Source organism: Lampetra fluviatilis, chromosome 65, assembly GCF_964198595.1.
Source record: "Lampetra fluviatilis chromosome 65, kcLamFluv1.1, whole genome shotgun sequence".
In the NCBI taxonomy this organism is placed as follows: domain Eukaryota; kingdom Metazoa; phylum Chordata; class Hyperoartia; order Petromyzontiformes; family Petromyzontidae; genus Lampetra; species Lampetra fluviatilis.
Window position 1 is genome coordinate 7,002,304 of NC_136339.1, and position 27,924 is coordinate 7,030,227.

At 53.3% G+C, this 27,924-nt stretch overlaps 1 protein-coding gene across 4 annotated transcripts; it reads left to right on the forward strand.

The window, feature by feature from the left end:
- Window positions 1-87: 87 nt before the first annotated feature.
- Window positions 88-27,924, forward strand: LOC144951989 (limbic system-associated membrane protein-like). Of its 4 annotated transcripts, none has more exons than XM_078882365.1 (9): window positions 88-247; window positions 9,176-9,257; window positions 10,425-10,663; window positions 19,222-19,347; window positions 21,025-21,159; window positions 21,274-21,394; window positions 22,260-22,411; window positions 23,905-23,940; window positions 24,154-27,924. In XM_078882365.1, the coding sequence occupies exons 1-9, from the start codon at window positions 103-105 to the stop codon at window positions 24,285-24,287; spliced, it is 1,170 nt and encodes a 389-aa protein (XP_078738491.1). In that variant the 5' UTR covers window positions 88-102; the 3' UTR covers window positions 24,288-27,924. The 4 variants fall into 4 exon arrangements, with proteins under 4 accessions (XP_078738491.1, XP_078738492.1, XP_078738495.1 ...); XM_078882367.1 differs by having other exon boundaries at window positions 214-493; XM_078882366.1 differs by lacking the exon at window positions 23,905-23,940.

Below are 27,924 nucleotides of genomic sequence, written 5' to 3' on the forward strand. Positions count from 1 at the left end.
AGCGTTATTGAAGCTGTCGTTATGGAAGAGATGAGAAAAGGAAGATGACCAGCATAATCAGAGGAAGCGGAGCAATGTGAGGAGTGAGAGGAGGGTGGAGGAATGGGGAGGGGGAGGCTGGGGCCACTGAAAGAGCAGGGAGAGCATGAAGCGAGGAGGTGGGGGAAGGGGAGAGAGGGGAGGAGAGAGAGGGGAGGGGAGGAGAGAGGGAGGGAAGAGGAGGGAAGAGGGAGTCGCGGACCCGAGGGTGTGCAAACTGAAAGCGGCGTCCATTATTGCTACGGTCGAGAATGCTGCACACGGACTACAGCGCGTAGCTCGTCACGCAGAGTGGCACAGTCAGGCTGTAGCACGCAGGCTGTCACGCAGAGTGGCACAGTCAGGCTGTAGACACACTCCTGCCCAGGAGGAGCCTCTCTCTACTCGGCCATGAATCCGCTGCTTCTGCTGCTGCTGCTGCCCAGTTTCTCCTTGATTCTCGTGTGCGCGACGGGTGAGTCGGTCTACGAATCCATCTTCGCCCCTCCTACACCCCGTGCTTTCCTCCATCTTCCTATTCCCTCCTCCACCCCCTTCGCTCTGATGTTCCCTCCTAATCCACCGTTTCCACAGATTCCACCGATCTCTCCTATCGGATATACTTGAGCAGCACTCGACACCAGATGATGATGCTCCTGATGACAATTGTTCGTGATGAGGGTCAAATAGGTTTCCTGCTCAAACGAGCATTCAGGAGTTGCTCATCTGCTTGCAGCCCTGCAGAGCCAGTGGCGGACATTCCGTATTTTTATGGCACAGCGGCAGAGGCTGGGAGATGGGCGCGATCGACTCATTCACCCACAACCAGAATTTGAACTCGCAACCTTCTGACTGGACGTCGCTCACCGAAACCGCTGAGCCACATGCGCGGGTGTGGTGTCTTGCCACGGTGATGATGTTGAGAGTGACGATGATGGGATCTTGTTGTGAAGATGAGCTAATTTCGCTTCAATGACATCGCATTGAAGAAGAGGTTACCCAATTTAATTATCTGATAACCTCACTGACGATCAGAGAGCCTCGCTACGTATCAAAGTAAATACTCAACGATACCCCTTCCTGCGTCTCTCCGCATCATCTGACACGCCGACGTCTGCGCGTGAATGTTTAAACAGCATTAGTTTAATACAGTACAATGACATTCAATGTCTCGTCCGCAGTTAGGCTTGCTTAAACCAGATGACCCTATTTCCTATCAGATTTATCATATTGATAATGAAATGACCCTATTGATTGTGTTTTTCAATTAATAACATGGGTTATCCGTTACACATAGGGGGATGCATTCCTCGTGGAATATTTCATGGTTGCGGCAGACTGGATGAGGCATGTGACTCGTCACCATAGCTATGGTGGGAGATCGGCTGGATGTTGATTTGCCGAGCGGAGAAAGAGTCTTGGATGGGTCGCTGACCCGGGTACGAATGTCAAACCGACCCCAGGAACAGGCCTACAGATTTGTTTAACATTTCTGTGCGGTCTTGGGGGTGGGAAACCCCTTGGTCCAGACCACATCATGGGGCAAGTTGGTGTTGACCCCGTTGGGGCTGCTGCAAGTCAAATACTGTAGATCATCGAGACACCCACCCCCTGTGAGTGTCTGCATGACATGCACGCTGCCCTATGTGATGTCCTTACAACTGCCTGGTCCACGGGACGAGTTCCGCAGGATTGCGACGATGGCCTGGTGGCTTCACCTTCTTGGAAGGGAGACCGCACCGATTGCAACAACTACCGGGACATCTCTCTCCTCAATGTTAGACAGGAAAAGACGCTAGCAAGGATTGTTGAACATTGCTAGCCAGGCACGCCGAGAAGAGGCTGGCAGAGCCCCAATGTGGTTTCAGGCCAGGACGGTCCTTCATTGATGCCATATTCTCTGTCCATCTGCTACAGCAGAGGTGTCGGGAATTTCAGCAGGACCTACAGGTCCAGGTATAGCTGCGTAGCTGAGATTTGTAACCGTCCCCTGTTCACTTTTGGGTGCGACAGGGATGTCTGCTGGCTCCTACACTATTTAACATCCATTTTTGCCAAGTCGTTATAGACACTTTCTTATGTCTGTACCAAAGGAATTTCTCTACAGACGCAATGGGAAGCTGATTGATGCCCAGGTGAGGTACATGGATGGTCCTCTTGATCATACATACATCACACGCAAACGTATGCATCAAATGCGAGTATAAATACATCACACACACACACATCTATGAAGACATTACAAAGGTAACACATGCGTGTACCAATAAATCAAACATACATCAAACCCACACGTTGCACCACACATACACATACGCACACACCGTGTGTGCATATATGCGGCTGTATATTTGTAATTTACATGTTCTCGCCGTGTCCGCTTGGATATTCTGCTGGGTCCTCCGGGTTTCCCACCCACATTTAGAAACATGGCTGCAATGCATTTCCACACGATACGCCACTTTATTGAGCTATCATTTATAGCCAAGTCGCTTCTGAAAAAGAGCTACATAGCTCAAAAAGCCTCACGAATAAATAAAAAATAAATAAACATCACAAACAAACTATATCATACATAACGTACACCACATGTGTACACGTCATACCTCAGGTAAGTTCATTTCAGTCCATTTATTAGGGATAGCCCTGTGAGCCATGCGGCTCTTGACTCGGGTGCAACCGCAACAAACAAAAACATGAACAAGAAACATCTTAAAGTGGCTACACGCAACAGAAAAATCAAGGAAAAAAACAGCAAAATCTTCCAGAAAAAGCACCGTATATGAATGCTGTGTGCAAAAATCCCAGTGGGATGCAAGTCAAAACAATAACAACCACAAGACAATTTAGATTAAAGTTATCAGTCTAACTCTGTACTACAACAAACAAATATGGCTAAACCAAAACGTTTTCGAAATCACCAAAATAAAGCGATAAAAACAATGTAACAGTGATCATAGGAACTGTGATTCAAATTTAACAATAAACGATATACAAAACATGTACGACCAAACTTTGCAGCCATAGCTGGCAGCATGAGTCACTCCATAACAGCAGGAGTATCAGTAGGAGTATCAAAAGTTTTCAATGCACCTTTAAAGATAAGCACACATTAATCAAAACTCAAGATCATACTTTGCAGCGGTCATCCGGAGCGATACATTTGATTACAGGCCACTGAATAGCAGTGGCAGCTAGGGGTGTACAACTCCTCCAGAGCAGTTTTGAGTGAAGATCCCACAGGTAGTGATCCAAGTTGCAGTTTAGCATTCCAGACCCTGGGGGCAGCAATAGCAAAGACCCTTCCTCCAGAATTTGTACGGCAATAGGGAATGTGAAGCTGTAAATGAGCGAAGACCTTAGGTCACATTTGTTCTTCGACACCGTGAGGAGATCCAGCAGGTAGTCTGCTGATTTTTAATAAAATAAATCAGATCTGATGCACCAGCCATCGATCCTTAAGAGATGTTAAGTTTGACCCAATGTAGAGATTGCGGTGGTGGGTCCTATATGGGCAGTTCAATGCCTGCACAAGAGGCGTCACCACATTGTGCCAAACTAGGTGTACTTTAAGGCAATTGCGTGAAGTGTCGAAGGCTCACTGGCAGGAGGTCGTGGGACGCCCAGGTGCCAAGGGTTGACTCACTGAAATGACCGGTCGATGCACCGTTTGCGCTCCCCACTGCACAAACTTTGTTTTATCCGCCCGGCGCTCCGCTTGTTGTTGTGAGCAACGCTCCTCCACCCTCCGTTGTTGCTGGAGGGCGATTGCCTCCCAACTGCCCAATAGCGTCCTTCATGAGCCTCCTCCATAGAGGCCGATCTTGACACCGCTGGTACCGGTTATCGGCAATTCCATTCAGTTGCACATTCTCCTCTACCTCATCATCTCCAACTCTTCTCTTGCCCGTGCTGCACCCATTTAAGCCCCCTCTGTCCGGCCAAACAAAAGCTGCTTGGTTATGCGGTGGCTGGGCATGCAGGCTACATAACCCAACCAACGCAACCTCGCCTACCGGAGAAGTTGACGAATGTGACTGTACAGATCTTTCACAAATCGCACACACACTCCCCACAGGAACCACAAAGACAAAAATATGCCCCGTATAGCCTTAACCAACTGTTGTGGTAAGTGATATTGGTAAGCACCTATGAAGGCCGGCACAGTACACGAGAGGGTGGGCAGCCAGGACTATGCTCGGTCGCCTTTGTCTCCCTCGTGGTGATGAGGTTGGGGGGGTGTAAAATAGGGTATTCATTTTTTTGGGGAGAGGGGGCAGTGGGAGTGCGACTTATCAACCCTTGCCCTCTCCTCGCCACACCCCCGATTCTATTCAAGAATCAATTATTTTTAAAATATGTTTCTCTGAAGGGTCTTTCTAACTGCAGTGGCCGTCCAGTGAGGGGGGCGCTATCTTCTGAAGAAGGCCATCTGCAGATCGTGTATTTCTGAAGGAGCTCTCCATGCAGCGGGGGTGCTGAATTAAAACAATACGTCATATAGGTGCTCTGCTGTCATGACTGTGGTCACGATCCTATAGGCGATCATTGCATTGGGTGACTAGTGAATGTACGTCTCTGTATTGAGTGGCTTGTGAATTTCTGTGCACTGAATTGAGTGATTGAGGGATCATTGAATGGTTAGCCAAAAGCCGCTGCGAAATCTGGACTGCGTTCAAATCTTACAAAGGTCTGTGAGCTCAACACACAGTCAAAATATTAAACCTAGAATGGATCGTAGGCAGGCCAGTCTGTTTCAAAACAATGCAGATGTTCCTCTGAAGGGGTCCATGTTTTGCAACCATAGATATATGGGAGGACAATGGTGGTTGAGAAGACGCGGAGTTTTGTATGGCGTGATAGGCCAGTACATTTCCACAGCAATATGCAGCTAATCAAAGGACAATACCCATTGGCGAATTCAAAGTGAGACCTTTGCAGCCAAACCGGAACTGGCCATAGGCATTGTGCACTGCCCAGGTATGGAAACACCGCACCAGGTACTAAATGTAAATGTGCGTCCCCCGAGGGAAGGGCTCGGGATCGGAACGGGAGAGTGGGGAGCGGGGAGAAATGAGGGAGAGAAAATGGTGAACGTGAGGTGAGGGGAGGGGTGGAAGGTTAAGAGGTGAGTGGGGGGTGAGGTGAAGTGAGAGGTGGTGCGAGATGTGGGTGGGTTGAGGCGGCGGTGGAGCTGTGCGTCATTAACTCGGTTGCCATGGGCGACCCTTGGCAGCTCGAGTATTCATCAGCGACACTCATTGGCCGCATCATCTTCCCGCTCTTCCAACCTCCTCACCCCCCACTGATCGATTCGTCACGATTGGAGGTCACGATTCAAGTCAATATTTGATTATTTCGTCTTATTTTTAATCGCCTCGTTTGTGTTCCGATGTGTGCTGAGTCGGCACAGTTTTATTTGTTTAATGTTAACAGTGGCAGCTCATTTGCGTATCAAACTTAAAATGCGCGATTCCAAGGTTAGAATTTGATATTATATTAATCGATGACATCGTTACTCGCAAAGATTACTAACCTCTATATACATGTCAACGAAGTGGCTTAGCGCGGACCCAAATCGCCGAGTGGCAAAACACAAGCGGCCCTCTCGACTTGGTACTCGACAAGAGTGTAACGCGGTTTGTGAATTGAGCGAAGTTGTTTTTGAATGAGGTTGGGAAAAGGAGACGGTGATGATGATGGGAGGAGGAGGGAATGTTTCCAGTGTGGAGCAGTGCGAGAGAAGAAGTAGAAGTGAGGTGACCTGCACTGCGGTGAGCGGGTGAGTGGTTCACTGGGTGGGGTTGGGTGAATCTGAGATTTGTAGAGTTGTTGTGACCTCTCGTGTGGTGGTTGAAGAGTGTCGATGAGACCACACAGTGTGATGAGTGGTCGAGTGAGTGAGTGGGCGCTTGAGTGCGCTGTTGTAGTAACCTTCGGTGTCGTGGATTCGGTGACGATGTCTGAAATTGACCGAGTCAACGAGAGGACTCAAGGAGAGAGACTCGCACTAAACAACTGTGAATCTCGAAGAGCGTCAGAACTCGTCCGATTCCTCCAGTCTCAACACAGATTCTGGCCATGGCCATGGCGATAGAAGAGTGATACGGCGGCAACTGTTTGTTGTGTGCAGACCGAGATATGAGGTGGAAGTAATCACATGCGCGTTTGTTAATGCAGAGCATACGGGCACGGCGTAATGAATTAATTGGAGCTTAATTGGTGTTGATTGGAGAGGGGAGCGTGGAGGAGACTCCCCGTGCAACTCCGCGGCTGCGGGACGCGGGCGCTAATTAATCACGGCCCATTACGAGCGCGCTAATTGGGGCCGTTAATCAGGCGGGGGTGGGGCGCGAATCTTCAACACAAGACGAGGTCCCCCGGTGGTGAGCCTGACGACACAGCGCACAACAACGGCGCCTGCGAAGCCGAAGTGTGCGGTTGGGGCGAGTGCTGTTAGCGAGCACCTATTACGGTCATCACGGCGTAAGAGCGGTTGATGTGCCCTGAACTACACCCGGCCACCTTTGTCTCACCAGTGCTGATGTTTATTAATACGCTGCAAAATAGGTTCTGTTTTAAGGTTGAGTCTACCCAGAGGGTGCCCATAACCGGATGGGAATTGACACGTCACCGATGTTGGCCGTGAGCGGGAGGGGCCGGGTTCGTAGCGCAGCGCCAACCACTGCGCCACCGCTCCCCACGCAGCGCTCACTCGCCGGGTGGCTGCGGATTCACGACGGGGATCGGCGGGCGGGGCTAGGGGGGAGGGAGGCGGGCGGGGTGGGGTGGGGGGAGGAGGGGAGAGGGTGCAGGGGTTGCCATGGTGACATCGTGGGGGGTCAGGTCGAGTGGGAGAGGAGGCCGAGGGTGTGTGGGCGAACACAGACAGAGGAGTCGTGTGTGTGTGGGTGCAGCAGTGAGTGCATTGTGATGTGTGTGTGTGCTGTGTTCTGCACAGTGATGTGTGTGTGTGTGCTGTGTTCTGCACAGTGATGTGTGTGTGTGCAGCAGTGAATGCATGGTGTGTGTGTGTGTGCTGCATTGAGTGCATTGTGTGTGTGTGTGCAGTGAAGTGCATTGTGATGTGTGCTGTGTTCTGCACAGTGATATGTGTGTGTGTGTTGGGTGTATGTTGAATACGTTGTTCTGTTGTGTGTATTCTGTATATTGTTTGTATTGTATGTGTGCTGTGTGTACTGTGTGTATTGTACGTGTGCTGTGTGTGTACTGTGTGGGCTGTGTGTTTTGTACGTGTGCTGTGTGTGTACTGTGTGTACGTGTGTACTATGTAGGCTGTGTATTGTATGTGTGCTGTGTGTGTACTGTGTGTATTGTATGTGTGCTGTGTGTGTACTGTGTGTATTGTATGGGCTGTGCGTGTACTGTGTGTGTTCTGTATGTGTACAGTGTGCGTGCTATCCACAGAGCCGAGTCGCGCTGTGGATGTGAATGGGTCTCGCCTCCTTTAACTGAGGCTGGTTTTCTTAAAGACAGACGATGCGGTGCTGTGACATTCCTGAATGTGGAATGCCGCCAAATCCTATCTCCCATGGGGAAATGGTGGCAGTGTAAAAATCATAACAACGCTCTTCTTTTACCCAGGAAATTCTCACTGAGCCTGAGAACTGTGTGTCAGGAGGGGGGCCTACTACATTAGGATGCTTGGCCATGGATTCCATTGCTGAGAGAAAAAAACAACAACTTTGAGTGAAACCTCGTAACCAATTATCAATTGTTGTGACGTTGCTCTCCAATACATTGTGGTGCTGAAGCAGTAGTTGGCACTTGTTCACGTGACAGACTTGTTAATTGGCTGTGCTGGGTGAAGGAGGGTTTACGGCAGTCATTTCACTGAGACGATCTGACCCACACGTCAATGATGAATCCATTGGGAGTTAACTGGAAAAGAACCCGCGCAGGCTGTGAATTGTAGTTGCCGTGGTGTTGTGCCGCGTACCGTTGGTGGTGACGGTCGTGCACCCAATGGAGTGGAGGGGCGAGATAGACAACTCTGGTGGGGGGGGGGGGCAGCATGTGGGGAGTGGAGGGGCGGGGTAGACAACTCTGGGGGGGGGGCTGCATGGGGGGTGGAGGGGCGGGGTAGACAACTCTGGTGGGGGGGGGGGCAGCATGGGGGGTGGAGGGGCGGGGTAGACAACTCTGGTGGGGGGGGGGAGGCAGCATGTGGGGAGTGGAGGGGCGAGGTAGACAACTCTGGTGGGGGGCAGCATGGGGGGTGGAGGGGCGGGGTAGACAACTCTGGGGGGGGGGGGGGGCAGCATGGGGGGTGGAGGGGCGGGGTAGACAACTCTGGGGGGGGGCAGCATGGGGGGTGGAGGGGCGGGGTAGACAACTCTGGGGGGGGGCAGCATGGGGGGTGGAGGGGCGGGGTAGACAACTCTGGGGGGGGGGGGGGGGCAGCATGTGGGGAGTGGAGGGGCGGGGTAGACAACTCTGGGGGGGGGGGGGGCAGCATGTGGGGAGTGGAGGGGCGGGGTAGACAACTCTGGGGGGGGGCAGCATGGGGGGTGGAGGGGCGGGGTAGACAACTCTGGTGGGGGGGGGGAGGCAGCATGTGGGGAGTGGAGGGGCGGGGTAGACAACTCTGGTGGGGGGGGCTGCATGGGAAAGTGGAGGGGCGGGGTAGACAACTCTGGTGGGGGGGGGGGCAGCATGGGGGGTGGAGGGGCGGGGTAGACAACTCTGGTGGGGGGGGGGGCAGCATGGGGGGTGGAGGGGCGGGGTAGACAACTCTGGGGGGGGGTAGACAACTCTGGTGGGGGGGCAGCATGTGGGGAGTGGAGGGGCGGGGTAGACAACTCTGGTGGGGGGGGGGCAGCATGGGGGGTGGAGGGGCGGGGTAGACAACTCTGGTGGGGGGGGGGCAGCATGGGGGGTGGAGGGGCGGGGTAGACAACTCTGGTGGGGGGGGGGGCAGCATGGGGGGTGGAGGGGCGGGGTAGACAACTCTGGGGGGGGGGCAGCATGGGGGGTGGAGGGGCGGGGTAGACAACTCTGGGGGGGGGCAGCATGGGGGGTGGAGGGGCGGGGTAGACAACTCTGGTGGAGGGGGGGGGGCAGCATGGGGGGAGTGGAGGGGCGGGATAGACAACTTTGTTGGGGGGCTGCCCCCTGCTGTTTATTCTCCTCGCAGGGTTTGCGTCGCGTCCTGCGGAGGGGGCAACGCGGACTGGCAACAACGTGACGCTGAGACTCGGGGAGACGGCGATTCTGAGGTGGGAGGAGTCCATGTCTCCGTGCGTGCCTGTTCCTCCTCCTGTACGCCTGCTGATGTACTCACGCTAATGTACAGTATGTATAGATGGCGTACCATCTGTTGAGGAAACGCGAAAGTCGATCCAGAGCGAGAGATCACTCAGGCGAACTGCTGATGGATGGTGGCATTTGTATGCAGGCTGAGAATGGGTCCACAGGATTGGAAGGATGCCCTGGTAGTCCGCATTTTTATAAAGAGGGGGGGGGGGGGGCACTGATTGAAACCAGCTACATCCAACGCAAATGGGCAGGCAGTGGTAGAAATACGTGATCATCTAAGCATCTGTGACGAGGAGAGAGGGTTCAGTGTAGGGCAGGGGTCGGCAACCAAAATAACAAGAAGAGCCATTTCTTTCCAATTCGGTACAAAATTCAGTATTTCAAGAGCCGCAATGCATCTGAGTACATACTGTACATACGTACATATCGTCAAGAAGCAGTCCGTAAAGAGCCGCATGCGGCTCCGGAGCCGTAGGTTGCCGACCCCTGGTGTAGGGTAATACACAGACTTGGAGTAATATTCCCACAAAGATCCCCCGTGTAGCCTTAACAGACTGTTAGAGCAAGTGGTGTTAGCGAACACGGCACACCAAGGGGGTGGGTGGCCAGCACCACGCTACATTCCCGCTCCCCAACCACGTGACCACAACCATGGCAGCCACAATATAACCACAACTAAAACAACCACAACCAAAGCCACAACTGCATCATAACCACATTACAACCATAACTACAATAACCACATCACACAGGTGCTACCTATATCTCTGTGTGACATTGCGTGTACATCACCGTGTGTACAGTGTCTCTGTGTGACACTGTGTGTACATCACCGTGTGTACACTGTGTCTCTGTGTGTACACTGCGTGTACATCACCGTGTGTCACGGTGTCTCTGTGTGTGTACACTGTGTCTCTGTGTGTACACTGCGTGTACATCATCGTGTGTACATCACCGTGTGTCACGGTGTCTCTTTGTGTGTACACTGTGTCTCTGTGTGTACACGGTGTCTCTGTGTGTGCACGATGTCTCTGTGTGTGCACGATGTCTTTGTGTGTACACTGTGTCTCTGTGTGTGACACGGTGTCTCTGTGTGTGTGTCACGGTGTCTCCGTGTCGTCACGCAGGTGCTACCTGGAGGGCCACGTGGGCCGCGCCGCGTGGCTCAACCGCTCTATCATCGTGTTTGCCGGCTCTGACAAGTGGTCGAGCGATCCGCGTGTCACGCTGGTGGGGGTCGCTGGCGGGGGCGAGTACAGCCTGAGGGTCGCCCAGTTGACCCCCCGTGACGAGGGGACCTACACCTGCTCCGTGCAGACGCCCAGCAGCGGCCCCCATACCACTCACTACCACCTCATCGTGCAGGGTGAGCTCCCCCGCCTACAGACTCACCCCGCTCGCTGCGTGCGCACGCTGGAGGAGCGTGCGCGTGCAGGATGGGGGAGGGTGGGGCACGGGAATTGGAGGTTGTGAAAAGCAATCGGCAGCTGAGTGTTGTGGATGTGTAATGCGGGCGTAAGCGACCTTCCGGAGGTGACGTCACGGGGGGTGGAGTCATGTGACGTGGGGGGAAGGTTCGGGGGCCTTAAGCGGGTAAACCGGAATGGGAAGTCAGTCGGGGTGTGAGCGGAAAAGAGTGAGGCCACGCGGGCAAGTGTGGAGAGGGGGGGGCGCCGACGGCCATCGGGAGCCAACCCCGAAGATAAGAGGAAGCTGCGGAGTGGTGTGCAGCTGGGGAGGAGACAGCCAGGAGGGCTGCGTGTTAGAGGCAGCGGTGTGGCTGCCAGGAGGAGCTGCGGAGAGAGAGAGAGAGAGCAAGAAGCTGTGAGAGCTGCGGAGGGAGAAGAGCAGCAGCGAGTACAGCCAAGGGGGGCTGTGTGAGAGAAACAGCAGCGGAGCTGCTGTTGTGGATCGGGCCGACATTGGAGTCAGCACCGTGGAGAAGCTACAGAGTAAAGACAGCCGTGTGGGTGTACAGCACGAACCGAATAATAAAGGACACTGAGCCAGACATCGTGGTCCAGTCGTTTATTACACTGGTGTCGGAAGTGCAACGGCATGTCGAAACAAGTGAGGAAGAAAGTTAATCCGGCGCCTGCATCGGCTTCTTCGTCCGACGACGACGAACTCCCCCCAACCACGGATCCTGTTGGGGTGGTGGAGGAGAGCCCGGCTGAGGCGACCACGGGAACGGGAGTGGAGGATGTTGGCGCGGTGGCGGGTCCGTCGACATCATCAGACGCGGATCAACGATGGCAAGCGATGGCGGTACAACTGGAGGCACTTAAGGACGTCCTGGCGCATCTATGCCATCTCGTCGCGCCAGGGACGATGGAGGATGCAAGTGGTGCTCCGCGGCCCGCCACGTTGCCTGTCCTGCCGCCGCCATTGCCCACGCGGCATGAGGCCGCCATTTTGCGCGCTCCGTGGCGCCAAACCGCCATCTTGGCCACGCCGCGGGCCGACGCCATTTTGAATTTGCCATCACAACCACCACCATTGGAAGACGGCGGGAAGAGGAGTCGGAGTCGCCACCTTACAACGGTTAAAGAATTTTCCGTCGGTGGGGACTGGAGCGCGTTCGCCTGCCGCTTCTTGGCGGCGGTACGCACAGCAAGATGGACCGATGCGGAGGCTTTGGAGGTGTTGCCGACTCTCCTGGACGACGAATCTGTCCGATTCTTCCGTTCCATAGCGACCGATAAGAAGGCAACTTTACGTGGTGTTTTTCAAGAAATGGCCGATGCTTATGAGCCACCAGATGATGCGCATCGGCGATTCGCTCAACGACAACGAGCACCAGAGGAGTCGCCCGTGGCGTTCAGGGGTGCGGTGCTGGAGCTGGCCATGGCAGCTTATCCTGAGACGCCACAGGACCTGCTTGAGCCTCTCATATTAGGGAAAATGTTGGAGCTGTCTCGGGATCTAGGGATACCCATGCCTGTGTGTGGGCATGAGAAGCTAACTTCCCGGATGGCTGCTAAGTGTCTCGATGCGCAATTCAACCTCCGTCGCTGGAAACAAGTGACGGCGTGGACGGGGGGGCCCGTCAAAGAAGGGGAGGCGCTGGGGTGGAACCCTGCGCAGGCCGTCTATGTTCCGGATGACCGGGGCCCTCAACAACTGACGGCCGCCTCCGCTCCATGGACGGGACGCGGCGGGCCGAGACCGCGCGCGGTGCTACCAGAACGGGGCCGTCAGGAGGCGAGGCCTGCGCTTCGGCGCAACGAGGCCGAATGTTTCCGCTGCGGGCGTAGGGGCCACTACGCCAGAGACTGCTGGGCCCGCTTCCCGGCTCCGCCGCAGCAGGAGGCCTCGGCACCGGTCAAGTCGGCTAAAGATCCTCCGAAACAGGCATGTCGGCACGCACCAGACACTCGGCAAGGCTTTCCACCTCACCCACCACCTGTGTTGCGCGATCCTATTGTTGTTGTTAAAGAAAGGCCATCGACGGGGCCTTTTCATTCAGTTACGCAGTGGCGCAAATTGGCACGGAGAGTTGTCGCGGCCGCTACGGGTTCGTCCACTGTACCGGGGTCCATACAAGGTGTGGACGTGCGCATTTTGGTTGACTCGGGGGCGTCTGCGACTATTATATCGGATGTCATTTTCCATCTGTTGGGCATTCCGTCGGGGGCTGTGCGTCCGGTTTATGGGTCGTGCGTCGCTGCGAACGGGGGTAGCATGGGTATCGTGGGTCAGGTGGATGCTAAGATATCTATTGGGGATGTGTCGGCCTCGGGTGTTGTGTTGATATCGAGATCTTTGGCGGTTCCTTGTTTGTTAGGCACCGATTTTTTGGCTAAGATGCCCATTTTGATCAAAATCAATGAGAATTGTATTGAACTGCCGGGGGGCCGTCAAATCTCGTTTCTGCCGTCGCCCTGGGGGCGACCTGCTTCGGCCGTACAAGTGCAGGCGCTGTCCGTCGCATCTGTGGACATCCCACCTGGTACACAGATGCTTATACCCTTGCGGTATCGGAAGCCCCTGCCTGATCGGCTAGGAGCAGTAGGGGTCTTGTTGTCACCGTCCGCCACGATAACAACCGGGTTGGCGTTAGTGGGGGCACAGACCATCGTCCGGCCGGATCAATTACCGTTTTTACAGGTGCTTAATGCGGGGGGAGAAAACGTCCGTGTCCCGGCCGGTACGGTTGTGGCACATGCCACTACGGCGTTTGCGACTCATGATTGTCCACATAGCCGGGGAGTTGTTGCTGGGGTTTCCGAGCCAAGGAGTTCGGATGATCGTTGGGTTGCTCATTTGTGTGACGAAAATTCTTCCCTGTCCATGGAGCAACGTGGTGCGCTGCGTAAATTGTTGTTGACATATTCCGATGTGTTCAGCTCCGATGATTTGGATTTGGGCCGCACTTCCTTACTTTACCATCACATTGAGACGGGCGATGCTGCCCCTATTCGATTAAATTCGCATCGGATGAGTCCTGCGGAGCGAGAACACGTACGGGGGGCAGTGGAAGACATGTTGGCTGCGGACATTATATCGCCATCTAACAGCCCATGGGGCGCTCCAGTCGTCTTGGTTAAGAAGAAGGATGGCAAATTGCGATTTTGTGTTGATTTCCGCAAATTGAATAAGATATCGGTGGCAGATGCGTACCCCCTGCCGCGTATGGATGACTCCCTCGACGCATTGTCGGGGGCTAAGTTCTTTTCCACACTGGACCTCTCTTCGGGATTTTGGCAGCTTCCCCTTGACGAGTCCTCACGGGAGAAAACCGCATTCCGTACGCCGCAGGGGTTATTTCAATTCAACTGTCTCCCGATGGGATTGAATGCGGCCCCTGCTACATTTCAAAGATTGATGGAGCTCGTTTTGACGGGGTTGCAGTGGGAGACATGTCTTATATATTTGGACGATATCATTGTCTTCAGCCGCACATTTGATGAACATTTGACGCGGCTGGAGACAGTGTTCACGAGGATGCGTTCTGCCAAATTGAAATTCAAACCAAAGAAATGTCACCTACTGCAACGGTCCGTCCGCTATTTGGGGCACATTGTGAGCGCTGAGGGAGTGTCCACGGATCCGGAAAAGACGGCGTGCGTCCGGGATTGGCCGACTCCGGCCACCGTGGGGGATGTTCGGCGGTTTTTGGGATTTGCCTCGTATTACCGAAGATTCGTGCCGGGTTTTGCGACGATTGCGAGGCCTTTGCATCTCCTTACGGGTAAAGGACGGAAGTTTGTTTGGGGACAGCCGGAGGAGGCGGCCTTTTGGAGTCTGCGTGATCTATTGGCCACGGCCCCAACATTGGATTATCCCGATTTCGATCACCCATTCATTCTTGATACGGACGCGAGTGACACAGGTATTGGGGCGGTGTTATCACAGTCTAAAGGGGGTGTAGAGCGTGTCGTGGCGTATGGTAGCCGAGTCTTGTCTCCTGCGGAAACCCGCTACTGTGTCACTCGCAGAGAACTATTGGCGGTTGTTTTTTTCCTACGGCAATTTCGACCATACCTTTATGGTCGTTCTTTTATTGTGCGTACGGATCATGCGGCCTTGCAATATGCCCTTAAAATTGACCAGCCATCCGGACAGTTGGCACGTTGGTTGGACACGCTACAGGAATTTTCCTTCCAAATTCAACATCGGAAGGGAGTGCGCCATGCGAACGCGGACGCACTTTCCAGATTACCGCGGCGCGCCCCTTGTAAATGTGAGTCGGGGACGCATAGGTGTTCGCCGATTCCAAACCCCCCTCAGCCGCTCACGTTGGCCGTCGAGAAGTCGGACACTCCGATGGAACCGGGACCGGCTGACGGGGTTTTGAATCTGCCGCGGTCTGTCTGGATCCGGGAACAGATGATGGATGAGTCATTGGTGTCCTTGCGGAAGCGGTCTGCTAAGGACAATGGGAGTCCGAGTACGGCTGTGGGGCCGCAAACCGCTCTCCGAGATGGTCTGCTTATGTGGCGGGAGGGGTTCCAGGAACGTTGGCGCCTGGTGGTACCAACGTCCTTGCGGTTCGAGTTGATTAGAACCCTCCATTGTGACACTCTCTTACATTTAGGGGTGCAGAAGACCTTGTTGACGTTGCAACGTCATTATTTTTGGCACGGCATGGCGACAGATGTCGTAGGGCACGTGCGCGCGTGCCCTGCGTGTGCACAACGTAAGCCGCCGAAACATCCTTACGTGCCGCCTCTCCAGTCGATTCAGGTGTCTCGAGTCAATGAATTGGTGGCGCTGGACATATTGGGACCTTTTCCACCATCGGCGAGGGGTAATAAATATTTGCTGGTAGGGGTTGAGTACCTCTCCCGTTGGCCGATGGCCTGGCCGTTGCCCGATCAGTCGGCCGCGGCCATTACCGACGCCTTTTTGTTTGGGTATATTATGGATAAGGGGGCGCCTGAGAGACTCCTCACGGACCAGGGCAGGAATTTCTCTTCTAAATTATTGGCGGAAGTGTGCGCGGGCCTTGGGACTAAGAAGGTACGGACATCCCCATATCATCCGCAGACGGATGGTATGGTTGAACGGCTGAACAGGACATTGTCTGCCATGCTTTGCCATACCGTGAGTGAACAACAATCAGATTGGGATCTGCACATCCCCGGGGTGCTTTCGGCGTACAGGATGACGCCTCATGCGGCTACAGGATATTCGCCGTTTTACCTTATGTATGGTCGGGAAAACGTGCCGCCGGTGGATGTGCAATTGGGAACTGGGGTGAAGGGACCTCGTAAACCACTTCCTGAATACATTCAGGACACGGTTCGCCGAGTCACGGAGGCGCGGGAGAATGCCCGCGTGGCTACGGCCAAAGCCCAGGCCCGGAACGAGCGATATGCGCGACGGTCTGAGGGGGAGTGCCCTTGGAAGGTTGGGGACCTAGCCTGGCTTCATTGTCCACAGGTACGTCCGGGGACCTCGCCGAAATTGCACAAACCCTGGCATGGTCCCGTACGCCTTATTGCGGTTCCCAACCCACAGTCAGCACGCGTCCAGATTGGGTCTCGTCGCTGGGTTGTGCATACGTCGCGCTTGAAACCATATGTTGCTCCCTTACATGATGCGTCATCCCCCAATGTTGCCTTGCCGGGGTCTGTTGCTGCTGACTCTCCCCTGCCTGCGTCCATTGATCTCGCTAGAGCGCCTGTCGTACCTGTTCCAGACAGGCCGGCCGTGACATTGCGGGGGACGAGGGGCCCTGCTCGGAGGACGCCTGCCAGGTCTGCGGGACCTTCGAGCCCTGCAGCTCTTCCGACCCAGCTGCGGGCACGGTCACAGGACAAGCCCAAGACTAACTCTTTAGGGACACGGGACGTCGGTGGACTTCCAGCTGCGACAGGGGGATTACCCCCTGTCATTCCTCGACTTTCATCGCGTTCCCGTTCTGCGAGTGGGCCGCCGACCGTCCGGGACGGGCCGGCGACCCGCACACGTTCCAAATCGCTTACGTTTCGTTGATTGTTGCTGTCTTGTTATTTTTTTCTTACAGTTGTATTTATTGCATGCTTTTGTACGTTCGTTGATGTGAATTGCGTTGTTGTTGTTCTTGCTGTTACATTATATGCTTAGTGTCCTTTAGGGGGGGAAGCTCGGTTCGCCGCATTACGATTTGCTATTGGTCAGCCGAGGTCGGCTGGGATTTTTCTACGGGGGAGGGTGGTGTAATGCGGGCGTAAGCGACCTTCCGGAGGTGACGTCACGGGGGGTGGAGTCATGTGACGTGGGGGGAAGGTTCGGGGGCCTTAAGCGGGTAAACCGGAAGGGGAAGTCAGTCGGGGTGTGAGCGGAAAAAGAGTGAGGCCACGCGGGCAAGTGTGGAGAGGGGGGGGCGCCGACGGCCATCGGGAGCCAACCCCGAAGATAAGAGGAAGCTGCGGAGTGGTGTGCAGCTGGGGAGGAGACAGCCAGGAGGGCTGCGTGTTAGAGGCAGCGGTGTGGCTGCCAGGAGGAGCTGCGGAGAGAGAGAGAGAGAGCAAGAAGCTGTGAGAGCTGCGGAGGGAGAAGAGCAGCAGCGAGTACAGCCAAGGGGGGCTGTGTGAGAGAAACAGCAGCGGAGCTGCTGTTGTGGATCGGGCCGACATTGGAGTCAGCACCGTGGAGAAGCTACAGAGTAAAGACAGCCGTGTGGGTGTACAGCACGAACCGAATAATAAAGGACACTGAGCCAGACATCGTGGTCCAGTCGTTTATTACAGATGTGAGGTTAGGCAGCATGGGGAGGGCCGATTGCTGAGACAGAGACTGGGGAAGACCTACGGCCAGATGGTTGGATACTGTGAGGGCAGATCTATGGGTCTCCTTAGATCTCACCTGACTTAACAGGCTTAACTGTACTCTGTGAGTCTGTGGATCTCTGTGCGAGTCTATGGGTGTCTCTGTGAGTAAAGAGCAGATGGTGGTGGGAGACTGTCAGGGGAGATCTTGAAGGTTGGTGTGTTTCTCTTGTGCAGCAGCTGCTGAATCTTTCGGGAGGGTAGAGAGCGTTGGTAGTGAGGTGTGGTGAAGGTGACATCAAAGGCTTTGTCCGTGATGACATCTTGATGATGATGTATATGTAGGGCGCAGAGCCGGGATTTGCCCCGTTAGCAGCACCGTCCTTGTGCTCTCTGATGACACATCGTGGCGCCAAGGGCAGGGGTCCTTCTTGCTGTGCCCCAGGAAGAGAGGGGGGAGAGGTGGGAGAGAGAGAGAGGGTAGAGGGACTGCCCTCTCCATCCCGCTCCATTCATCAGCGTCGCTTGGGATTCACAGCTGCATTCGTCACGCAATTGTGCGGCTCAACCTCGGCTCCGTGGCCCAGGCTCGCACACGCCCCAACTCGTACACACTCGCACACATTTACACTCGCACCTACACACTTTTACACATACACAACGACAACTGTCATTCACCGCTAAGTGGTGGTGATGTCACCATGCCTCTTGTGCCAGGCTAGGTGCACTTTGAGACTATATGAAGTGTGGAAAGCCTGCTGTCAGGTCACGGGACAGACCCAGGTGCTATGGGTTGACTGAGATTATTGAATCCTGTACACAAACTGTGCTTTCCACTGTGCCAACTTAATGCGTTTTAGTGTCTGGCGATTCACTCGTGAGCATTATTGCTGCGCCCTCCGTTGTTGCTGGAGGGCGACTGCCTCCAACTGCCCAGTAGCATCCTTCACGAGCCTTCTCCACAGAGGCCGATCTCGACACCGCTGGTACCGGTCATCGACAAGTCCAATCAGCTCCACATCCTCCTGTACCGCATCACTCCATCTCTTCTCCAGGCCGAGCCATGCCCGTTTAGTCCCCTCTATCCGGTCATACAGAAGCTGCTTGGTAATGCTGTGGCTGGGCATGCGGGCTACATGACCCAGCTAATGCAGCCTTGCCTGCTGGAGGAGCGCACTGTTGAAGGGATCGTGTCCAGATTTTTCAAGGATTTGTGAGCTCCTCACACGATCCAGTCTGGTTAAACCCAGGATGGATCGTGGGTAGGCCAGCCTGAATCTTTCAAAATGGTGCATATGTTCCTTTAAAGGACTCCACCTTTTGCAATCATACAGATAGGAGGCCATAACTGTGGCAGAGACGTTTTTCCTGAATCGAATACTCTTTTCAGAATGGCACTGCCACATTGGGGTGTATGGCGAATTCCAATAATCAGAGTTTGGCTTCTTGTGGGAGGAAACTGGAGACCCTGGAGGAAATCCACAATGCACGGGAAGAGGTGACACTCAAATATCCGCGTGGATAGATTCAAGAATCCATTGATGTGCTTCCACATGTTGGCCACCTCACGGCTGGCCCCAACCCAATGCCACCTGGCACTCCAAGCAGCCTCCTACTCCAGCATGACCTAGGCTCAGCCCTGGCATTGCACATTCTGAATCCCTTATCCGGGTGGGGGGGTAAACGTGCCATCGTGCCGCGCCCACTCTCTACGACTCTGCTGCAGTGCCGCCCAGGATCACGAACATCTCGGGGGACGTGACGGTGAACGAAGGTGCCAACGTGACCATCTCGTGCTGGGGAATGGGGCAGCCTGAGCCCAGCATCACCTGGAGGCACCTATCTCCCGCCGGTGAGCGACTGAGCGGGCACCATGCTGTGTCCCGTGTCCCGTGAGGGTGTGTCACCACGATGGCCGTGTTGTGTGTAGTGTGTGTAGTGTGTGTAGTGCGTGTTGTTGTTGTTGTGTAGTGTGTGTCGTGTGTGTGGTGTATTACCAGAGTGAGTGTGTAATGTTGAGTTAGCGTGGTGTGTGTGTAGTGCATGTTGTTGTTGTGTAGTGTGTGTCTTGTATGTGTGGTGTATTACCAGAGTGAGTGTGTAATGTTGAGTGAGTGTGTTGTGTGTGCAGTGCGTGTTGTTGTTGTGTAGTGTGTGTCGTGTGTGTGGTGTATTACCAGAGTGAGTGTGTAATGTTGAGTGAGTGTGTTGTGTGTGCAGTGCGTGTTGTTGTTGTGTAGTGCGTGTTGTTGTTGTTGTGTGTGTTTAGTGCTTGTGGTGTCGTAGTGTGTTGTCGTAGCGTGCCGTATATAGTGAGTGTGGTGTTGTAGTGTGTTATGATACGGGGGTCGCTGATATATGTTGGAGTTAAGGACCAGAAAATTGCTAATTAAAATGAAATTATGTATAATGAGGAAATTAGCATGTCAATGAATCCACCCCGAAGCGACCGAGGGAAAGAAGATCGAATGGCTGGCCCTATGAGAGCCTGGTGAACTTTAGAGAGAGAAATAGGCAATGCAGCACAGAGAGTCGGCTAACACAGTTGACGCATAGCCTGGCTCATTATGATCTTCTTACCAAATGCTTAATTGAAAACCACTTTATGAGCATTTCGAAGCAGCCCTGTGCACTTTAAAATGTTTCCTTTTTTTAAATAAAAGTTTTCGTGACATTTTTAAGCAATGCCACAAACAGAAAAACTATTTTTAGTATAAAAAAACCCCAGGATTTTAAACAACATTAAAAAAATATATATTTTACCTTGAACTATAATTGCTACAATCTTACCTTGAGTGGATGAGTGGCCCTTGATTGGCTTAATTGGAGAAGGTGTTTGGAGAGGATTAGGCCGATTACAATGAGCACTCGCAATGTACACCGTGAGAGAGACAGGATGCTGGGGATAGGTGCTGAGATGGCGGGTCATGCACGAAATACGACTCACAGCAGTGTTTATATACGAAGCTGAACTGACTCGAAAGCGCCTTGTCGCCGTAACGACATAACGGTGCAGGTGTGGAGCAATGTAACGTTCGCTTCCTCAAAGTCGGCAACGTGAGTGCAAAACGACGTATATTATGGCGACGTATATCGGGGACCTCTTGTAGTGTGTATCGTGAGTGTGGAGTGAGTGTATAATAATACATTATTATAATTTATTGAAATATCGAGGAAAGCCACACTGAGTCGTAGGACTCATTTTCAAGTGAGTGCAGCTGCATTGGGTTTTCATTTTAAGCTGTTTGAGTTGTCTTTATTATGCACGTGAGAGTAAACTGGAGCACCCAGAGAAAACCCAAGCATATGAGAGGGCTACACGATATCCCCATACAGATGGAAACAGGTGCCGATTAGTCAACTTGCCGTGCTGCCTTCTCCTGGTGAACCAGGCAGTTTCACAACATATGTGCAGTGATCCCCCAACGCTCACCACCTCCACAGTGCTGGATTACAGGCCATGTGCAGCGTAGCCACCACCACCACCACCGCCCGGCTATAGAGAGTGCGTCCGTGTCGCCTCCTGCAGCCAAGGATGACGAGTATGAGGGCGAGTTCCTGGAGATCGAGGGCATCTCGCGCGACCAGGCCGGCGAATACCAGTGCAGCGCCACCAACGACATCGCGTCCACAGACACGCGCAAAGTGCGCGTCACCGTCAACTGTGAGTGGCCGCCTCTGGAACCTATTCACTCATTCATCCACTCAGGTGATCACTTGCGAACTGCACTTGCCCCAACAATCTGTTGAGGCTACACAGGGATCGTTGTCTTTACAGATCCCCCGTCGGGACTGGAGGTGCGCAGCAATGGCATGTTGGTGGGCCGCTTGGGTTCTCTGCGATGTGAGGCCGCTGCCGTGCCCCTGCCATCGTTTCTGTGGTTCAAGGAGAACAAGAGGTGATGAAACCCCCCGCCCAGCCCCATCTCCACTCCTAGCCCTGACTCCACTCCCAGCCCCATCTCCACTCCCAGCCCCGACTCCACTCCCAGCCCCGACTCCACTCCCAGCCCCATCCTCCCTCCCAGCCCCATCTCCACTCCCAGCCCCGACTCCACTCCCAGCCCCGACTCCACTCCCAGCCCCGACTCCACTCCCAGCCCCATCTCCACTCCCAGCCCCATCTCCACTCCCAGCCCCGACTCCACTCACAGCCGAGTCCACTCCCAGCCCTATCTCCACTCCCAGCCCCATCTGCACTCCCAGCCCCATCTCCACTCCCAGCCTCGACTCCACTCCCAGCCCCATCCTCCCTCCCAGCCCCATCTCCACTCCCAGCCCCGACTCCACTCCCAGCCCCGACTCCACTCCCAGCCCCATCCTCCCTCCCAGCCCCATCTCCACTCCCAGCCCCGACTCCACTCCCAGCCCCGACTCCACTCCCAGCCCCGACTCCACTCCCAGCCCCGACTCCACTCCCAGCCCCATCTCCACTCCCAGCCCCGACTCCACTCACAGCCGACTCCACTCCCAGCCCCATCTCCACTCCCAGCCCCATCTGCACTCCCAGCCCCATCTCCACTCCCAGCCTCGACTCCACTCCCAGCCCCATCTCCACTCCCAGCCCCTTTCTCTGCACCACATTGTGACCACGTGTACCATCTCAGCAGCAGCAATGCAGGAGTCAGGAAGGGGACATAGCAGGCGAGTGGTTGTCATGGGAGCGAGTGGTTGTCATGGGAGCGAGTGGTTGTCATGGGAGCGAGTGGTTGTCATGGGAGCGAGTGGAGTAACCAGCCGCCTGGCCCTGTGAGTCTCGTGCAGGCTGCAAGATGGCGTTAGCGGGGTGAGCATCCGCACGGAGGGCCGCCGATCCACTCTCTCCTTCCACAACGTCACCGAGCTCCACTATGGCAACTACACCTGCCAGGCCAACAATCCCCTGGGGCTCAGCACCGTCAGTCTGCTGGCCACACGTGCGTGCACTCCCTATGATGCTTTCACGATTATCATCATTATTATGATGCTTTCTTAGCTAGAAAAACCTCAACTTTTTCAGTTTTGTCCTGCAAAGCTTTTAAAGTGGAGCAAGACGATTGCTTCGTGTATAGCAATCGCAAATGCTGTGACGATTGCAGTAATTAGCGTTGTTACTTTCCAATCTCGACAAATTTGCACCGTGATGCCGGTGCACGCTCGAGGGCTGCGATGAATGGCCTCGTGGCTTAATTAACGATGCAGTAAACGAAGCAGACGGCGCGTCGCGTTGACGGCCAAACCAGACTGCGGCGTTAACAAGGGTTGACCTGCCGGATGAGAACCGCACAACAGCAGCAAAGGAGCTCTCTCCGTGTGCTCACTGAGAACGCTCCTCACAACCGCCGAGCGACTTGACGCATGCTGCTCGCAGCCAGCAGAGGCACAACTCGCATCCATCTTGCCTTGCGTGTCATGTGACTACCTCACTGCATGGACAAGCTCCTCAGCCTTGTCCAGACCACCAGCTCACAAGCTGAATGTGTGGCATTTGTCAGCGCTCTCTCTGTTACGTGGAACGTGTTTCACAATCATCTGGCTTGTGTAGCATGTTATCACTTTATATCGATGAGGACTTGGTCTACCAGATGGTTTCGTCTCATCCAGACTGTGTTCACTCACCACACTCACCACAGTCTTCACTTGCCACAGTGTTCACTCACCGCACTGCAGGTCACAACACTCACTCACCACAGGGTTCACTCACCACAGTGTTCACTTACCACAGGGTTCACTCACCAGTGTTCACTCACCACAAGGTCCACTCACCATAATGTTCACTCACTACAGTGTTCACTCACCACAGTGTTCACTCACCACAATGTTCACTCACCAGTGTTCACTCACCACACTGCAGGTCACAACACTCACTCACCACAATGTTCACTCACCACAGGGTTCACCCACCACAGGGTTCACTTACCACAGGGTTCACTCAGCACACTGCAGGTCACCTCACTTCTGTTTCTGCTTTCCCCACGCGCTGCGTCACTCTTCAGTTGTTTGCCATTGATTCTCTTACTACTCCTACAACTTGGCTCAAGTCAAGCAATGTGTCAACTCTTATCTATTATTGATGATGGTGCTGTTTGGTACTGGCTTATTGATGTGTTGGGCCTGTGCTCGAAAATAATAAAATATATTGATAACAAATATAAGAATATATATTTAAGTAAAGTGGTAGAACGGTCGACATCGAGAGCCGCACGGTGGTGGGTTGCCAAGGCCGCCACCTCGGCAATAAAAACGTGCCCATCCCGAGGGATATCCCGGTGAATAATAATAAGAATAATAAATAAATAATACCGCTGCAGTGCCAGACGCAACAGCGGTGAGGGCACGGACGTAGCAGTGCGGGGCTTGCGGCGTGTGCATCTCTCACGTTCTCCTGTCTCTGCCCTCCCTCCCCTGCCACCCTCCCTTCCACTCATAGGAAGTCATTCTCCCAGTTACCCCACTCCCATTCAAGGTCAGTAAGCGAGCGAGCGTCCCAGTCAGGTGCACGTGCGTCCGCGCACGTGCCGTGTGACGCGCACCCATCCGACCCCCCCCCCCCTTCCCGTGCTAGATACAGGCCGCCCATCGCGCGTGCACGGGGTGACAGCGTCTAGGACCAACGTGGCCGGGCAAGGCGCGTGGGGTCACCGGCCGGGTGCGATCTCGTGCGTGCGTGCGTAAGCAGGTGACAGCTACGCCCAGGAGGACCCCAGTTCAAGCGGACCCCAGTCTCCGGCCCGGGCCGTCGCGGGCCTGGCCGTCGCGGGCCTGGCTCTGGTCCTGGCTGCGAGCGCCGCTCTCTCCCTCTCTGCGCAGTGAATGGCGCAATCGCCGGGCTGTTCGGCCGCTTTTAACATCGCTCGTCGTCGTCGTGTCCTGGGGCCCGGTCTCTTCGGCCGTGCCGCGGTCGCCGTGGAGAAGGTGCGGCGGAGCCCCGCGTGACCGGGAGTCGTGGTGACTTCTCGCGCCGTGGGCTCTGCGTGTGAGCGTCGGGCCACCGTGGACTGCGACTGGAAACTAAAACAAGAATGTTTCTGTCTCGCTTATCTAACGTATCATCGTGTGGAGCTAACGATGGTTAATGACGGAGTCTAAAGGGAATGTGTTCGTGTCTAGGCGACATAGGGTTTTGGTCTCGATGCCATCTATGTTTTTGTGAAGTGTACAGCAATAAATGTGTGTTAGACAGACGCGAGGGGTTTGTGTGTATGTGCCTGTAAATGTTCACGATGTGTGCTGAGCAGCTTTGTACATAATAACCTTTTTTTTGAATGATGTAATTTTTCTGTGAAGAAAACAACAATATTTTTCAAGCTTAACCTTAAATGTGATTTGTCACTCCGGTTTCCCTTGAGGGACAGTGCCAATGGACAGAGCGAGCGAGCAAGCGAGCCAGGTGTGAATTTGACTGTGTTGTTGATGTGCGATGTTGGTGTAGGATCAGGGTGAGGTTTGTGTCCAATTTCCAGTGGGGGGAGGATAAACAAATGTGGGCTTTTACCAACCCACACTGCCTGGCGTGGGGACGTATGTTCAAACAATCACCATGGCCAGAACGGCGTGAGGAGGCCTGCATCCAACGGTAGATTGACAATCTGAGAACCCTAATCATGTAATGCATAATGCGCCATATTGCCTTAATGTGTTATATGCAATCTTGACTTGAAGCTTTCGTGACTGCAGGAATCCATACTCTTTGGTTCTTTCGGTAAAGTCACGTGACATTGCCGAAAGAACCAGAGTTTGTGTTCTATGCACTTTGAAATAATAACGATGCTTTTTCTCTTGGGGAGACCCACTGAGTCGCAAAACTCGTTTTCAGGGTGGCACTGCCACATTGCGGTGTATGGCGAATTCCAATAATGAGAGTTTGGCTTCCTGTGTGAGGAAACTGGAGAAAACCCACAATGCATAGCGGTGGGTGACACTCAAACCTTCCACTGGATACATTCAAGAATATATTTCTGTGCTTCCACCTGCTGGCCACCAGATGATAACTGGGTAAAAATATGGCAAGGAGGTAACAGGAGGAAAATAACGCATAAATTCGTTCGAAACCGCTATCTAGCGTTTCCCAGGATTTAACAAAAAAAATTAATATTCGTCGTAGTTATGATGGATAAGAACCGATGTAACATGTGGCATCGATGTTTAACATTTTGTTTTCTTTTCTTTGCTTATTTAAAATGTAACCATGCTAAGATTGTGATACGACGCGCGCGTTGGAAAAAAAATTTACCGAAACACGAGGGCGGGTGATGGGTTCATAACGGGAAAAAAGGGGCATTTACTTTGTTTAAAAATTCGCCAGTCGCCAAATCGACACTGATAATTTTTAAAAGGGCGGATTGTTGTATCTATGCCGTTTTCCAAAAATTAATATTAAGAATAATTAGGCCAAATTTTTTTTTTATATCTATATATTTTAATTAAATAATGAAAACAGCCCCTACTCCTCACAAGCACACCAGGAATCTGTGAAACGGGGAGGGCCATTAAACAGTAAGACTTCAGAGCACAAAGAGGTCAGAGACATCCAGATGGACAAAAGGTCGATGGCCTAACCTTCCCAAGACGTCCAGAGCAGAGAAAAACAACTGTTGCAACTCGCGTTTTCTTTAACGTTTTCCTTAACGAAAAGTAGAAACTTAACAAAAAAAAATCAACCAACAGTATAAGACTGCAGCCTACAATAGGGGCTTTTTATTAGTAATTCCCTTATTTTACTTGTATTCACCGCATATATATTATTTTGTATTGTATGTTTCTATCTACATGACCTTACCAACAACTAAAGAATACGAATTCCAGAAAGCTTAAGTGGAAACTTAGTTACACTTAACCTCAGGACATTAAAATATAACTCAGAATAAAACACCAATCCCTGGAGACAAACGCATAACCAAACTTGGCAAAGCCCTCAAAATAATGATGTAACAAGGATCATTACGAATATTCATTAAACATAGACCGAATAATAACCACAATATACTAAGACCGAGGGAACTCATAAGAAATATCAAGAATAAATGTAACACACAGGACCACATAAATGTATTGCAAAAATCACCTCAGCCACCTTTGTCTCCAACGGTCCAGCACAAACAGATGGCACCATAAATACTTAGGGGGTTAGAAAGGGTCGCGAGGAGGGGTCGGGAGGGTGTCTGGTTTTTTTTTCGGTTGGTTGTCTCTCTCGCAAGAGAGGAGAGGGTGTTCACGTTTTTGAGTTTAAGCAAAAACGCGCAGAAGTCTGTGAGCAGTCTGATTTGAGTCGCGCTCAGTCTCGGGACTCGGCTTGCGACGCAGCGTTGCGACAGGGCTCGCAAGGGGAGTTGGGGCGCGTCGTGCCTCGAGGAGAGATGGAACGAGGAGGGGTCGTTGGAGTCGCAGAAGTCTGATACCGATGGCCGGTATCGCTTCTCGCAGAACGAAGTGGCGAGGTGTGGTTAAGTGCGAGTGAAGCTTGCGAAATTCCAGCTATCATTCTCGTGAGAGAGCCTGAACCAACGAAACCCCTGAAGTGAGGGCGGGAGAGGCATCAGTGAGTACCCGCGTGAAGCTGGTAGCTGCACGCCAAGGGAGAAAGAGTGTCAGCACTGACGACCTGCGGATGAGCTGCAAGCGCTGTTGGGCACCGCCGAAGGCGAGCATCGTGCCGACTCAACAATCATCCAGCAGTGGAGAAGACTGGAGCTGCCACCAAGAGAGAGAGCGCCGTCGAATGCGCCGTGTGTTTGATACACACACACACCGACCAACACCCAGTGAGAACAGACAAGACGTCCAGCAGCGACGACGGAATAATCGCGCACCACGACGGCGAACGTCGTGCCGACTCGTCATCCAGCGGTGGAGGAGCTGCGTGCTATCCGACAACGGAATCATCGTGCACCACGACGGCAAGCGTTGTGCCGACGCCACTCAATCTAGCAGCGGAGAGAGAGTGCACGAGCAGCACCAAGCCCCCGGAACCATCAAGCGCCAAGCAAGCAAGTTTCTTCAAGGAACATCGTGCCAACGCCGCTCAATCTAGCAGTGGAGCGAGAAAGCAGGATGGGCTCGCTGCGGCCATGCCCAAGCCAGCGAGAACCTCTCTGGCTGCTGTTTGTATATCCCCTCCCCCACCCCACAAGCTCCGACACAACTCTCGGCTATAAAAAAAAGTTTTTCTAATTAATCTTACAAAGGGGACAACGCACACACAACACGCGCACGAATAAGACTTTCAAAAAGTTATCTTTGTGTTTCAAAAAGGGTTGCCATTTCAAGGTGGTGCGTTCAATATCAACTGATCGTGCAAAGCAGTTGCTGCCGTCGAGTTACATGAATAAGAAATGTTTTCGTCATTTATTTTCGTTAATTGCATAATCATGCCGATGAATCTATTGACATATACTTTTGCCTTTGAATAATAGAGTGTCATATGTTCGTTTAGAATTAAAATTGCTTAACA

What these genes read in the sequence shown, in the direction of transcription:
- LOC144951989 (XM_078882365.1), top strand. Translation starts at nt 103, where the DNA reads ATGGGGAGGGGGAGGCTGGGGCCACTGAAAGAGCAGGGAGAGCATGAA. An exon ending in GGGGAGACGGCGATTCTGAG is followed by an intron (nt 9,258 to 10,424) that starts GTGGGAGGAGTC and finishes GTCGTCACGCAG; the next exon opens with GTGCTACCTGGAGGGCCACG. An exon ending in CTACCACCTCATCGTGCAGG is followed by an intron (nt 10,664 to 19,221) that starts GTGAGCTCCCCC and finishes ACTCTGCTGCAG; the next exon opens with TGCCGCCCAGGATCACGAAC.